Source organism: Panthera leo, chromosome B3 (genome assembly GCF_018350215.1).
Source record: "Panthera leo isolate Ple1 chromosome B3, P.leo_Ple1_pat1.1, whole genome shotgun sequence".
In the NCBI taxonomy this organism is placed as follows: domain Eukaryota; kingdom Metazoa; phylum Chordata; class Mammalia; order Carnivora; family Felidae; genus Panthera; species Panthera leo.
Window position 1 is genome coordinate 99,265,249 of NC_056684.1, and position 15,832 is coordinate 99,281,080.

General features: G+C 44.1%; 1 protein-coding gene across 2 annotated transcripts in view; it reads right to left on the minus strand.

Annotated features, from left to right (window-relative positions):
• NID2 (nidogen 2) overlaps positions 1–15,832 on the minus strand; it is a 68,413-nt gene that overhangs the window by 45,236 nt on the left and 7,345 nt on the right. For both annotated transcript variants that reach the window (XR_006203812.1, XM_042943218.1), the window contains exons 3-4: positions 10,881–11,113; positions 4,646–5,400 (exon numbers count right to left, since the gene is read on the minus strand). Coding sequence is in view for 1 of the 2 variants with exons in the window: in XM_042943218.1 (XP_042799152.1) it covers positions 4,646–5,400; positions 10,881–11,113 (988 nt within the window). In the remaining variant the exon portion in view is untranslated. The remainder of the gene's footprint in view (positions 1–4,645; positions 5,401–10,880; positions 11,114–15,832) is intronic.

The following is a 15,832-nucleotide window of genomic DNA, read 5'->3' on the forward strand; positions in this document are numbered from 1 at the left end:
ACGTGAAAGGTGGCAGGCGGCTGGCTCCAGGCAGGTAGGACACAGAGGGGAAGGAGGACTTCCGGCAGGAGGCTGCCCCTGGCACCTGGAGTGACTGTTTTTGTTTGTTGTTTTTTTTTTTTTTTTTAACAGCTTTTACTGCTCAAGAAAAGGACCCACATTTTCACTGCAGGAAAGATCTTCCTAAGTTTCCCTGCCTTGTAGAATGATTGACTAGTAAGAAAAACCACATCCAACTCTGTAATGAAAAACAGTGGTATAGGGGCACCTAGGTGGCTCAGTCAGTTGGGCGTCCGGCTGGGCTCAGGTCATGATCTTGCAGCTCATGAGTTAGGCCTGGAGTCTGCTTCAGGTTCTGTGTCTCCCTCTCTCTCTGCCCCTCTCTCGCTTGCGCTCTGCCTCTCTCTCAAAAATAAACATTAAAACAAAACAAAACAGTGGTATACTTTTCCCTCCAGTTTTCAGTTTGTTTTCTTCTGGGGTGTGTGTGCGTGTGTGTGTGTGTGTGTGTGTATGTGATGCCATTGGGCACATAGTTATTAGGAGTCGAGGCGTGGGGGTCGGTATGGGCAGTGGTTTACATCCACTGTCATGTCACCAGCAGGCTCTCCCATGCAGGGGTCTCCACAGGTATGGGAAGCCTTCGTGCTCACAGACCCTCAGCAACCTGGACGTGTCCCTGGGAGAGATGCTGGAGGGGGAGGCAGAGCCTGCTCTGATTCATCCCAGGGTGGAAGCTGCGTGAGTAACACATTCCTGCAGCCTTTCCCAAAGCCAAAAGGAGGGTTGGACTAGAAGCCACAGGGAAATCCCTGTGGTACCCTGGGCTTTCCCGGCTCGACTGTCATGTAAGTGGGGACACCAGGATCCCACGGTGGAGTACGGATGGCTGAGGTTTCATCATGCAGACTGAGGTTAGATGAAGGTGCTCACAGCACCACCCCAGCAGGTACAGGAATACCTAAGAGCTCTGTAAGTCGTCATGCCCACTACCCACCTCACAGTCAGTCCTGGTCCTGGTCCTGGTCCTGGTCCTGGTCAGCCGTAGTCCTTACCTCTCTCCTCCACCCCATCCACTCTCTCGCTCTCCATTTTCACACATCAGTCCTCTGTCCAGACCACTTCCCCAGTTTCCCTCTCTAAGCTCAGACTCTGATGCCATAGTCTGGCTCAAGGCCCTCTTCCTTCACAAAGACTTCCCAGACTGCAGGGACGTGTGGGTCTGCCCTCCGCTGTGTCACCTTACAGCATGTGCCAATCCTTCCGTGGCTCCCTTCTCTCTTATTCAGACAAATCACTCAGTATTTCCAGGCTTCAGCTTCTTCCTCTGTAACATGGGAAGAATGACAGTATCTCCACTTCACAGGGCAATTTTGAAGACTGATCGTGACAGCACAAACTAAAGCAAGTTCCCACCTAGAGTCCCAGGGGGTATGTGACAAATGCCAGCCAAAAAGTCCACTAGTGCCTCGGTCAGAGCAGGGCGTGAGGCAGGCACTCGGGTAACTCTCTGCTCTGTCAACCAGCTCCTGGAGCTCCCTGCACAAACAAGGCACCTTAGATAGAAGATGCTTGCATTTCCATTATAGTGCTGGCTCTGTGGTCTCTGAAAATAGAACAAAGCAAACAATGCATTTGAGGCCAGAACTGGAGTGTGACTGGGGCGGGGCGGGGGGGGGGGGGGGGGGGTGCGCCTGGGTGACTCTGTCGGTTAAGCGTCCAACTTGATGGCACCTCAGGTCACGATCTCACGGCTCGTGAGTTGGAGCCCCGTGTCAGGCTCTGCGCTGATAGTGCAGAGCCTGCTTGGGATCCTCTCCCTCCTTTTTGGGCCCCTCCCTCTCCCTCTCTCAAAATAAACAAATGAAAAAAAAAAAAAAAACAGAGCATGATTGGGACATTCGTGAGTGTGGTACACAGGTTCTGAAAAGAATCTAGATTTCTCAACAAGAAGAAAAGTCTATAAAAAGAGTCTCTAAGGGAAAAAAAAATTTGAAAAGAGAGGAAGAGATATTTGGGGGTTCTTTAAATCTTAGTATTTTGGTTCGGCAAGATGACCTGTAAGTTTTAAAGGGGAAATTAAAAATGCACTGGGCATGGTGCTTGCCATACTCAATTCCAATGCTCACAGCCACTTCACAAGGTTTACATTTTCTCCATTTAATAGCTGAGGAAAACGAGGGCCAGAGTGTATGTCTCAGCCCAAACCACACAGTAGAGCTGGGACTCAAGCTCAGGTCACCCAACACCCAGATCCATGCTCCCCCACTCCGTCAGTAGAAACGGCCAGGCAGGTGGCTCACCGCTGGGCACTTGCAGGCAAATTTCCGTGTGAGTCACTGCTTACCCCCCTCCACCAGCTATCCCAGAGGAAGTCCATTTCTGCTTGATGGACCTCTGGGGTGCCAATGTTTCCATTTGAAAAAAAAAAAGTATCCACTAAGTGCACGGTTCTATAATCCACACAGTCTTCCCAAAGCCTGAAAATCAGAACTGATTTTCCCTCTCTGCTCTCAAGTTTTATCTGTGCTCTCTGAGGTTGCCGATTTTTTTTCTCCTCACAGTTCAAAAATTTCTAGTTAGATATTTTTTTCTTCCTAAATGTCTCCGTGTACTAATCAGCTTTTTCATATGCATTTTGCCATTTCTAAGACGTCAGGAGTAGACGCCCTCCAGCAGCTGCTAAATACCATAGTTCGTGCCCCAGAAGGGTTATGGCTGCTGCCTCTGTTCTCTATATTCCTTAAGCCTCCTCCCCTCGCTCCAGCAAGCTCAACCTCTCACAGCTCAAAGCAGGCTAGGCAGCCCCTTTCTTCCTAACCCTTCAATCAATCACTTCCACAGATGGGCTTCTTAATATTCCAACCTCTTCCCAGGGCAGGAAATCACAAGGGACAAGACCATTTTAGGACTGCGTCTTTACCTCCAAATTCCCTTTCCTAAAAATCTTTGATACGTGGCTTTAAATATTCTTTAGATGTATGGAATTTTCACTGAAAAGGCTTCCAATAAAATTCACATCTTCCATTTGACAGAAAAGTGGCCCTTAGGCACAAATTAAGGCATTAACAAGCCCCTTGTCTAACCTCTAGCCAACCCCCGCCCACCTCATTCCTACTGCCTTAAATCTTCCATCATTAGTAAAAGCAGCCACCATTTATTAAGGATCAGGTAGTGCAGACACTGAGAACTTTGTTATCTCATATAGTCCCCTCAGCAAACTGAGGAGAAATCAGAGGCTTGAGGGTTTCATGAGCTGCCTCAGGTCACCCAGCAAGTGAGCGTGCAAGCAAGCAAGGCAGCTAGGATTCAAACCTAAGTCTGACACCAGTGTTCTCCCTCTAATCATTACACAATGCCACTTTTGTCACAAACTAGCTTCTTTCCTCCTAAAATAAGCGCTTCTTTGAGCATGTCCTTCGAGATCGCTACCACAGCAGAAGAACCCAGAAGGCCCTCTGCTAGGTCAACACATTTTTACTACAAAAGGAATGGGAAACAGCAAAGGTGGGGCAGGGGGCAGGGCAGAGGTCCTGAAGAGTGCTTTCACCTCGGGCCTCTCGCCTCCTATTAGAGGTCAGATGAGCAGTCCCTGGAACTGGAATGAATTTGTGCTCGGTTTCCCACTCATGTGTTTACGTCCCTGACTGGGAAGAAAGAGCTGATGTGACAAGACTCTATTTGGAAGAGAAGGCAACATGGCTCCATGTCTGTATTAATTAACCACAGCCTCCTCTTGGCATTTCTTTCCTGGCCCCCTCACACTGGTCAGTGAATCATAAAATGAGGACAAGACTGCAGGGAGGTGAATACCACAGCCGCACAGCCATGAACCAGAAATGACAGGGCACAGGTGGTTAGCAACTTTCTTTCCCCAGGGGTCTCCCCTCCCACACACCACCAATGCATCTCTAACTAAGGGGAGCACAAGCATTATCCCATAACAGAGCAAGAATCTGGAATGTGCGTCTGAGCCAGCACAACCAGCCACTTGAAACTAAAGCCTTCACCCCTCCGTCACTATAATGTATATGAAGCCTCAGAACACTTTACCTTTGCTGAACTTTTTTTTTTAAATATTTGTTTATTTTCGAGAGAGACAGAAAGCGAGAGAGAGACACACACAGACAGATGGTAAGCGGAGGAGGGGCAGAGAGCGAGGGAGACACAGAGTCCGAAGCAGGCTCCAGGCTCCGAGCTGTCAGCGACGAGCCTGACGTGGGGCCCGAACTCACAAACTGCGAGATCATGACCTGAGCTGAAGTCGGATGGTCAACCGACTGACTGAGCCACCCAGGCGCCTCACCTTTGTTGAACTTTCAAACTGAAACACTTCATTACACTATGACAGCACAGCCGGCACGAACAACCTAGTTCTTCCCCACTTACTTTGTGAGGCCCATTTAAAAAAAAAAAAAAACAAAAAACATTATTAATGGTCAAGAGATTCCAACAGACTTTGCCTGCCAAGATTTACTTGGCAGAGGAAAGATACTCCGTCTCCTGAAACGTAGGTTTAAAAGTCAGTTCCAATCTTCATTTTGCTGAACGTTTCACCAACTCCCTGGAGGGAAAAATCATAACTCTGCGCAAAACCAGCATTTTAAAAATGAAATCTCAGCGCCCGGTCTTCTCACGCACTTACCCTCAGTGTTGGAAGTGATGACGTCTTCCACCCCTAACACTTGGCTCCCTCGACCCAGTGGTATACTGTGAGCTGGCAAGGGATAGTTTAGAAGAACGACCTTTCCTTCAGGGAGGGCTGGAGGAACATCCTCTTCTGATGGTGGTGCCCCTCCAAATGTGTAGGGGTTGATGCTTTTGTTTTCAGGATACGGAGGCAGGGTCCCCTGGGAAGGATCCAGTGACTCTCCTTCTATTTCTGATGGAGCTGGGCCTCTGGTCCCTGGCTGTTCAGAAGACTCAACGCGAACGTTTAAATCTGGGGTGTCCATCCCCCACGGATGTCTCCCCTCTTTGGGTTGAGGGTTCAAGGTGGCAGATTCCGTTTCAGGGTAGAATGGCCAGTTACTAGAGGTCAGATGCGGCAAAGGGGAGGCCAGATCAGAATTCGGTGGAGACATTCCACCCCCCATGGGTCTTGACTCAGCTTTCGATTGGAAGGAAACATCAACACTGCTGTGGCCATTCAGTGCTTCCTCTGGTTCACTCGGAGCATATTTGACTCCCCCCTCATTCTCATTCTCATCATAATAATCCAAATTGTCCTCAGTGTAGTCACTTTCCAGGACCTCAGGGAGGCCGAAGGAACGCTCGGGGGGAGCTGCAGAGTGGCCTTTGGAAAGGTCCCCTCCAAGTGCTGCTGGCCTGATATTGTCCAGTCGGGGGGTGCTGCCGATATGAAAAGCCCACACTCCAGGAGCCCCCAGGTTGCTTTGTCTAAATAAAAAGGAAACAGTGCATGACCAAAGTGTCCATTCGCCCACCATCCAACAAAGGTGAGCAATTTATTTTAAAACTGAAACACTGTTAAGATCAGATTCAGAGTTTTCATCAGTGTATAAAACCAAATAAAACCAGGCTTATGTGCTAACTAAAAGGATTATACTGGAATTTTGATGTAAACTACCTCTTACTCAACATTAGCTTTCAGAATGCTGGACCATCAAATTAGAAATCTGCTTTAAGGGGCACCCGGGTGGCTCAGTCAATTTGGCCTCTGACTCTTGCTGTCAGCTCAGGGCATGATCTCTCGGTTTGTGAGTTTGAGCCCCGCATCAGGCTCTGCGCTGACAGTACAGAACCTGCTTGAGATTCTCTCTCTCCTTCTCTCCCTGCCCCTCCTCCGCTCTCCCTCAAAAATAAATAAACGTTTTAAAAAAGAAAAAAAAAATCTCTAAAATCCACATGTTTTATCTAAAATCTGGCTATTTGAAAACAAATAGAGAATGCAGGAATATTCTATACGTCCTCTACTTTTAACACACTCGGAAAAATGTATGCTTATACAACTTTGTTAAACACTTAAAACAGTGACAACTACGTACTTTTGAGATTTAGTCATATACCAAGTGCTTAATGTTCTTCAGTACAATCTACAAGGTAGGGGCAGTCATTATGCCCAATTTTACAGAGGTGAAAATAGTTTAGAGAGGCTAACCAATCTTCTTAAGGTCATACAACTAGTAACTGGCAAAGCTTGGACACGAATTCACCACTAACACCAAAGCCCATGCTCTAAATATCTACCTTATGTCAGAAAACCAATATACTAGAGTCAGTCGGCATCTGAATGATCACTGGTCTTCAGACTGTTACAGACATTTCACTGTTTAATCACATGGATTAATCAATATAAACTAACTCACATAGAATTGTGAGTCAATGTAAAAACACTCAAAGAAATATACATGCCCAAGTGTAAAAAATGTTGAGCAAACGCAGAACAAAGTTAAGAGGAATATCAGAAAGTAGTTTTGGGGCACCTGAGTGGCTCTGTCCGTTAAGCGTGCAACTCTTGATTTCAGCTCAGGTCATGATCTCACGGTTAGTGGGATCAAGTCCCATATCAGGCTTAGCACTGACCGGGCAGAGCCTGCTTAGGATTCTCTCTCTCTCCCTCTCTTCCTGTCCCCCCACCCCCGCATGTGCACGTGCACTCTCTCTCTCTCTCAAAATAAATAAATAACCTTAAAAAAGAAAAAAAAGAAAATAGTTTAATCAAAATTCCATGGGTTATAGGTGAGAGGTGTTCAAAAACATCTGGAACCAAAAAAAAAAAAAAAAAAAAAAAAAAAAAAAAAAAAAAAACATCTGGAACCAGAGAGCTCACGTGTTTTCTTTATTAGAAAAGAACATGGACCCCACTCAGTTTTCTCAATGCCCCAAGGATCCATTATTTTAGTCAATGATACATTCTAAAGAGAACTACATAAAAGACTTCTAAAAAAAATAAAAACAAAAACAAACAACAACAACAAAAACTTGAACAAACAAGGGTCTGGCTAGTTTGAATGCACCAGTTTCTGTACTCCTCTGGTGTACGTGCAAAATACCAAGCTCAAAGTCCCCCCTCTAATCAAAAAAAATTATGGGGGTCAGTGAGTCATAAGGCTTAATTTAGAGAATAACAAATTTATCGAATCATTATAAGAATCATTGCTCATTTGGGTAGGAACTCATCATGTTCACATGGATTTCCATAGCAATAATAACTTTAGTACAATTCTAAGAATGTCTCCTTCCCTCCTTGTCTGCCCATCCCTTGCCCTTTTCTTCCTCTCCTCCTGTCCACCTTCCCCTCTCCCACTCTCTATCGTGTGTGTGTGTGTGTGTGTGTGTGTGTGTGTGTGTATGTGTGTTGTGGTTATTGTTTCTGCTGCTGCTCTTATAGTTACTTTAGGGAAAGAGGAGCAGAGAAAACAAAACTGTGATCTCTTGTGCAGTATGCTATATATGCTTGGTACGTTCTAAGATTCCATGTTGGTATTTTTCCGGCAAGCAAATAAGGAACACTTAAGTAAGAAGAGAGAATCCTGAGGATCTGAGGATAGTTAGTTTATTATCGCATCAGAGGTGTTGCAGCTATGAAATTTCTTCTTGGAGTTAGAAAAACTATAAAAGTTTCAAAGACTAGGAAAATACAAATTATGGCAGAAAACAGCTAAATAAAACAACTCTCTAATGAAATATAAATCACTATCCTGGTTTTTGTTGTTGTGCGTGATGGGAAAGTAACCAGTTTGAGTTTATCCTAAAATCCGAGGTCATTCGGAAAGCTCAGAGATAGAGAAAATTTAATTTATTTTCTACAAAGGAAAACAAGGCCACAAAGTGGGATGACAGTGCCTTCCTCCCTGGGCTGTTAGGAGGATTAAGTAAGAACACCACATAAAATGCCTAGCATGAGGCCCTGCACACGATTAGTACTTAGTAATTACTGTCTTTCAGGAGACAGAAAAGTATAATTTCAAAAAACACAAATGTGTGCATTCGCATTTAAATTTGCAGAAGAGGAGTTATGCCAAATACACTATGGATTAGATAATCCATTACCTTTAAGTTCACAATTGTAAGACAAGTTTGAGGAAGACAAAGATTCCACTGACTAGAAAGATAATTTTATTATTTAGAGATGCATACTGAAGTATTTAGTATTTAGCATTAGCATGATGTTTGTGATTTACCTTAAAATACTTAAGTGTTTTAAAAATGATGAATAATATGGCAAAATGTCAACAGCTTCTAAATCTAACTGATGAGCTTCTGGGTATTCATTCAGCTATTTTCCCCACTTTTCTGTGCATTTTTGAAAATTTAAATTCGGAAAAGTAAAATAGAAGGTTAAACTGAGGACCATTTCCACAATGGGGAGGTAGGGAAAGCCTTTCTAAGAATAACAAAGGAAAAGAGTACTATCTTTGATGACACTAAACCTACAGCTTCTTGATGTGGAGTAACTTTAAAGATGAACTGGGCAAAAATATTCACAGCATATGAGAGAATTAATACTCTTGCTGTAATTTTTATTTATAAGAGCTCTCCATGCACACCCCAGTAGAAAATAGCAAAGGGCATGGGCAGAGAAGTCACAAAGATGGATAAATGGCTATTACACCTATGAAAAGGTGTAATCAAAGAAACGAGAGTAAGGATCTAATCAAAGAAATTAGAGTGAGGATAGCAATTGATACCTACCAGATTCACAAATATTAACAAGAAGCTGTTGATCACAGTTCTATACTATTGGTGAGCATAGAAACTGCACATTTCTGAACGGCAGTTTGTTGATGTAAATCAAAGTGTTAAAACTGTATCTATCCTTTCTCAGCAATTCCACTCTTAAGAAGTTATCTTTACCAGAAATAAGAATCTGAGCAATGTGTGTTATGCTGTGTACTACAATGATATTTCTAAAAGGAAAGATAAAAAACAAATTCATCAGTAAGTTTTTATCTTAATAGTGTGGTATAAAAATGATGCAATGTTCGATAGCCTTAAAACGATAAAACGAACAGATTATCTTAGTGAATGATACCTATAAGACATTGATAAATGGGAAAATGCTACATGTATAGCAAAAGAACCATTTTGGTTTTAGAAAGTTTTTGCATAATTCTTAAGTTAGAATGACTGCTAATACTGGTTATTGCTTGAAGCAGTGATAATGGGTAATTTGTGCTTTTATTTCACATTATTCTGTGTGTTTGTACTTTATATTTTATATTAAGTATGAGCTATACTTCAGAAAAATCTGTCAGTCCCCTATCTTCTGTTCTCAGCAAGGAACTCAGAAGAAGCATCAAAGACACAAATGAGGCACGGAGGGAGGTAAATGGGAGTGCTGTGTGTGTGTGTGTATGCATGTGCAAGTCTTTGTGTGCACATGTGTGTGCATGTGTGTGTGCACATGTGTAAGCATGTGTGTTAGTTCCAAAGGGTTTTTATCACCGTGGTGGGGAGCGCAACTGCTTTTTCCTACAGACTTTTTGGCCCCCACCGCCTCCTGTACCAGGAGTAGAGTCAACACTCATTCCAGTGCTCTGAAATTCTATCCATTTATTTGTCTGTCTACCAGAGTATAGGTTGCTAGACAGTGTGCAGGGCCGCTGTCTCAAACATCTTTGCATTTCAAGTGCTTTTCCCAGTGTGAACTCTTAATAACGTCTGAGGAGTAGAGAATCTGTGGCCTCCAGAGACGAAAAGGAAGGTGAAACCAGAGGAGAGAAAGCAAGCAGCTAAATTTTCTCACGTCTGAACTAAAAGGCAGCCTGGATGGAGACCTAAAGATGCCCAAGGTTGGTCAGAAGACTGGGAAAGCAGAGCGGGATTCAGCACAAAAGAAGGAGTTGGGGACTCCAGACTTGTGCTTGAGTTTTGGCCTTGCCACTTAATTACTTTGAGGTCGTAATTTAACTTCCCTAAGCTCATTTACCAAATTGAGAAGATAGTAGAACTTACCTCCCAGGATTCCTGTGAGTTTTAACCAAGACAACTTCTGGAAAGTGTTTTACACGATGTTTGGCAACTACTAAGCCCTCAAAACATGTCAGCACTAAGTAACCAGATCTGGTTGTAGGGCCTGCTCTCTGATAGCTGAGCAGAGCGGATGGCATGTAAAAGTGTGAGGTACTGCAGTGCCCAGGAATAACATAATGGAAGGGAGACACAGTTAAGGAAGGCTAAGTAAACAGTGTAGTCCGCCTGGATTCTAGCCCAGTATTAGGGAAAGGAATAAAAGCAAAGATAGTTTTTACAAGCCCTGAAATTAGTAAGTTATGAAATGGTGCCGACCCAGATAGGGTGTTGATGCGGACGGACACATAGCACAAGGGCATATTATTGCACTGGCAGAGGAAGCCTCTGATGGCACTGAGGAATGTGCTCAGTTCTGGCGACCTCATGGAAAACCAACCAGTATGGTTTCAGTTAATGAAGCCATACAGAAACCCTGAGACCTCGAAAATGCTACCAATGTGTTTGGTTTTCCCTTTTCCCCAAATTACACTATACTTGATTTAACTTTTAACGTGTATCTGCCTAAAAGACTAAATCACAACATCTCCTCTGGTGAAATGATTAACTTGGAAAAATCTCAGTCTGGGCAGTTATATTACTGGACATTTTTATGTGGCTCCAAGAGCAATGTTTTCCATAGCAAGCCTCAGTGGCTGTGCAAACACATAAACACTGTTCTGTTTCCGGTATCTATACCCAATAGGGCAGGAAAAACAAAGGGCCTTTTATATTTTGGTGACTTTGTTCCCCCTAGGGTCTAATCTAGTTCCTGGTTTTGACCTGATGCCTCCAGTAGAAGCCCCCAAGATATTATTTAATGGTCTTATGGCCGCTTGAGTTTGGGTAGCTCCAAAGGGTCCTCAACATCAGACAGGGAAGGGCTTATGCCCTGAGTTACTTACTGGTAGAGATTCTTCACAGACTGTTCAGTGCTTGTCAAGCTGAAGTAGGGACCCTCTCTCTTCAGGTCATCGACCTCCCCTCGGCAGAAGCCCACCCGGGCAGGAAGCTCGAGCTGGACGTTATAAGACTCTTTGGGGCGGGTTCCAAAGAACTGAAGGCCATTGGCAGGGTAAAGAAAGAGGGCGTAGGTATCAGACTCATCAGACGCCAAAACTGCCTGGAAAGTGTTCCGCTATGAAAAACAAAAAATAGGAAATATTTTTAATAAAAGAAACAGAAAAGAAAAACAAAACAGAATGCAGACAAAGCATCATAAAATACAAAGGGTTTGCCCCCTTCTTAGAATTCCTCCAAATTGCTTTTGTACCTTATATTCTTCTCAATTTCCTCTCCAAGTTACAATTTTGTAAGCTATACTATTATAATTCTTTTTTTATCATTTAGATTAACACTTGAGATGTGCATAGGTAAGAAACACAGGTTACAAAAATAACGTTTTTTTTTTCTAAATTTTTTTTTTTTAATGTTTATTTATTTTTGAGACAGAGAGAGACAGAGCACGAACGGGGGGAGGGTCAGAGAGAGAGGGAGACACAGAATCTGAAACAGGCTCCAGGCTCTGAGCAGTCAGCACAGAGCCCGACGCGGGGCTCGAACTCACATACCACGAGATCGTGACCTGAGCCGAAGTCGGACGCTTAACCGACTGAGCCACCCAGGCGCCCCACAAAAATAACGTTTTTAAGGTTTCATATTGTTCTCATCCAAACCTCTTTAAGAGCTAAGAGCAAGGACCAAAATTAACCTGTATATTCCCACAGCCACTGGCCTAGTTCACTGTCCCAGGAACTCATGTGGATCATTCATTCATTCATTCATTCATTCATTCATCTGTTACTGAATACCCGTGATGGGCAGGCATGGTGTTAGCCAGTGGATGATCTAAAGGCCTCCTTACTGTTCTCACACCCTTGCTGTCTTTCCTCTTTCTGCCGCCTTTTCACACCAGCATGCGAGTTAGCCTACCCTCACTTCACAGATCAGGAAACAAGACTTGAGGGCTAAGAGATCTGCCTAAGGGCTGGTAGCTAGTACGTGATGGCAGGCCAGCCGGCTCCAGAGTCTATGCCCTGTGCCACTAGGCCACCCTAACTACTCCTTAGCGTGCCATTCAGGGCGGTTTGTAAGTGCCCTAAACTCTTTCCCCAGGTTTAGATCCACTGCATCTTCATCGGACTACGTAACATTCTCCATCTGTGTCATGTATTTTACTGCTTCTGTATTTTTGCTCATGTTTCCCTGTGCCTGAAAACCTTCCTAACATTCCAACACTATCCTTCTGAGGCATTTTGTGATTCCCTGTAGATTTATTTCTGTTCTCCGACCATCCACAACACCTTTGTGGGTATTTCTCGTTAGCATTCACCTCATCTTGCTTAGTTAGCTGTTTATGTGTTTGTAAACTCCATTATTAATCCACTCTCACATTAATTCAGCCAAGTGCCTACTATGTGCCTACAAAGCACTAGACATTATGCTTGGTGCTGAAGAAACAAAGGAAGGGAGACTTTCTGCCCAGGACATTCTCACTATTTCGGAGAAGGAACGGCCATGACTGGAATTCAGGAGAGTTGGCGGAGAAGATAGTAGAGGCCAGAGGAGGGTGTGTGAGACCTTAGGGTTGGGCTGGGGAGGCGTCACAGAGGCAGCCTGTGAATGCTAATAAACACAGGAGGAGCCAAAGCAGACCAGAGTGAGAGACTGAATTAGCCACAAACCCAACACCCACGTCCTTATAGAATCACTCCTTAAAGGTCATTTCACTCTTGTATTTTCAGCCAGACACTTTTGCCTTACCTACATAAGGCTATCTCCACCCAACCCCAAATGGTCTGTTAATGGTACTTCCTTATCTTAAAACGACATTATATTTAGGACTCTAAGAAGGCTTCTCTCACTAAATCCCCCTCCTTTTACAGTTTGGTAGGGGACTGGGAAGTATTTATAAATAACACTACTTCCTAAATAATGTGACTCTTATTTACTGGTAAGGAGTATTATTTCTCCATTTTGCTAGACAGATAAAAGCAGGCAGAGAGAAGAACATCACATCTTACTAAATAAAAGAGGAAACAAGAGGAAAGTGTCCTGCATTTCGTTCTGTCCATGGCCCTTCCCCATATGGTGCTCAGACTCTTCTAGTGTTTACTCTGCCTTTCACAAGCTTAATTTCAAAGTACAGTTTTGAGGTTTTGCTTATAGGACAAAGCAATTCAGGTGTTAAAACGCTTTTAAAGAAAAAAAGAAGGCACACAACCTTTCTTTTTGTTCTCTAACGGAAAAACTTACCTTGCTTTGCTTCCTTTTTTTAAAAGATTTTATTTTCTTTTTAAGTTTATTTATTTATTTTGAGAGAGAGAGAGAGTGTGAGTGGGGTAGGGGCAGAGAGAGAGAATCCCAAGCAGGCTCCACACTGTCAGCGCAGAGCCTGATGCAGGGCTTGAACTCGTGAACTGCTAGATCATGACCTGAACCGAAATCAGCGCTGGACGCTTAACCTACTGAGCCACCCAGGCACGCCTTTATTTATTTATTTATTTATTTATTTATTTATTTATTTATTTATTTTTAATGTTTATTTACTTTTGAGAGAGACAGAGACAGAATGCGAGTGGGTTGGGGCAGAGAGAGAGGGAGGCACAGAATCTGAAGCAGGCTCCAGGTTCCGAGCTGTCAGCACAAAGCCTGACGCGGGGCTAGAACTCACAGACCGCGAGATCATGACCTCAGCTGAGGTCAGACACTCAACTGACTGAGCCACCCAGGTGCCCCCCAGGCACCCCTTTAAAGATTTTATTTTTAAGTAATCTCTATGCCCAAATGGGGCCCTGAGATCGAGAGTCACATGCTCTACCAACCGAGCCAGCGAGGCACCCCTGCTTGCTTTCTTGCTTTCTTTAAGCACACACACTTAAAGATGGCAGAGGTGGAGCGGGGGTTGGGGGGGTGGTGGGGGGGGAGGCACTAGTGTACTTGTTATTTTTGTAGTTGTGGATTGTTTCATTAGCAAACTCGACTGTTCCGAAAACAAAAGGCAGAGGACGCTTTCTAGAACGTCTCAAAGCTAGGAAACCATAACTTCTGCTGAATGTCAACAAAGCCTACTCTGCATCATATCTCTACATAATACATACTACATCATCAATTAATGTTGATTCCGTAACTTCAGAGTACCCCATTTGTCAGAATCAACAAAGTTCGGCTAGGGAAAGAAAAGTACTCGAGGAAGGAGAAAGGACCTGTTGTAATTATCTAAGCTTTCAAAGCTCCTGGCATTGATTACCTATGGCAAATGTGAGGAAGGAAGCATCCTGGTTCTGAGTTTAGAGAAATTTTGTAAGATAAGGAGGAGGGGGGTCCTAGAGACTGCGAGGGAACTGAAGGGAATGGGGGAAGAAGGGAGGGAGAAAGTAAACAGAGCTGTGAAGGGGAGTGTCTGGCTTTTACTGCAGGGCCTGGGAATTTAGCACTTTATTTTATTCATTCTTTCAGTCAATCAGTCAATAAATTCATTCCAATGAAAATTTATTCAGTGCCTTTTATATGCCATCCCTGAGCCAAGTGCTTACTAGACAGGTGATAAGCCTTTATTTAATCCACTTGTCTCCACTGAAACAGGCCAATAGGAGGGTTTTAGATAGAATTTATGATCCCAAAGTACAGGCCAAAAGAGGTTGGCTGTTCAAAAACCACCCACACACCAAATGATCTCTTTTGAAGTTCTCTGTCTCGGCCCCACAAAATTCTACATCTAATTGCTAAAGACCACACTGCATGAAGTCCTGAAGGGGTCCTCCTCCCAAAGTACCCCTCAACTGGCTTCCAGACCGGAAGGGTCTTCACATTTCTGGAGACTAGCGCCTTTGCAAGAACCCCACATGCTCTGTCTCTGAAGACAAACCCTCAGATGGGCCGCCAAACCCCACAAAAGGGTCACTGGTTCCCAACTTCCTTAGGATCCCAGGGAGGAGAGAGTGACCTCTGTGGGAAGAGGGGCAGCACAGGAAGGATCAGGGCCAGTGGCTGCCTTGTTTCAAGGTTTCTCCCATCTTGTTATCAGAAAGAGAGACAAGCCAGAGTCATCAGTAGAAACCAGGCAGGGTCTGACTCTCCCCTGCAGGTATGGGACATCACCAATCAGTGTTGACGCTCAGCAGAGCCATGCTGGCAGATATAAAACATGCCCTTCTACAAACTTCTGAGTTTACAATTCATGCAATTGATTTCGGTCATCTGGCAAAAAATCAGAACAGCGCCAGCCGGCCTTGTCCCAAACAAGTTTGCCTATAGTGAATTACAAAAATTACAATGAAAGGGGCACCTGGGTGGCTCAGTCAGGGTTAAGCGTCTGACTCTTGGTTTGTGCTCAGGTCATGATCTTGTGGTTCATGGGTTTGAGCCCTGCATCGAGCTCTGTGCTAACAGTGCGGAGCCTGCTTAGGATTCTCTCTCTGTTTTTCTCTCTTTCTGACTCTCCCCTGCTCCCTCTTCTCTCTGTCTCTCTCTCAAAAATAAATAAATAAAAACTCGGGGTGTCTGGGTGGATCAGTTGGTTAAGTGTCCAACTTCGGCTCAGGTCATGATCTCATGGTTTGTGAGTTCAAGTCCTGCATCCGACTCTGTGCTGACAGCTCAGAGCCTGGAGCCTGTTTCGGATTCTGTGTCTCCCTCTCTCTCTGCCCCTCCCCTGTTCATGCTCTGTCTCTCTCTCAAAAATAAACAAACATTTAAAGTAAATAAATACATACATACATACAAACATACATACTTACCAAAAAACTTTAAAAAAAAATGAAAATTAAGAAGTAGGATAACTCCCTACAAGTGTCACAAAGTTCTCTTTCCTGTCTGTCTTCCTTAGGGTCACATGTTCTCTACAGCGGTGGCATCA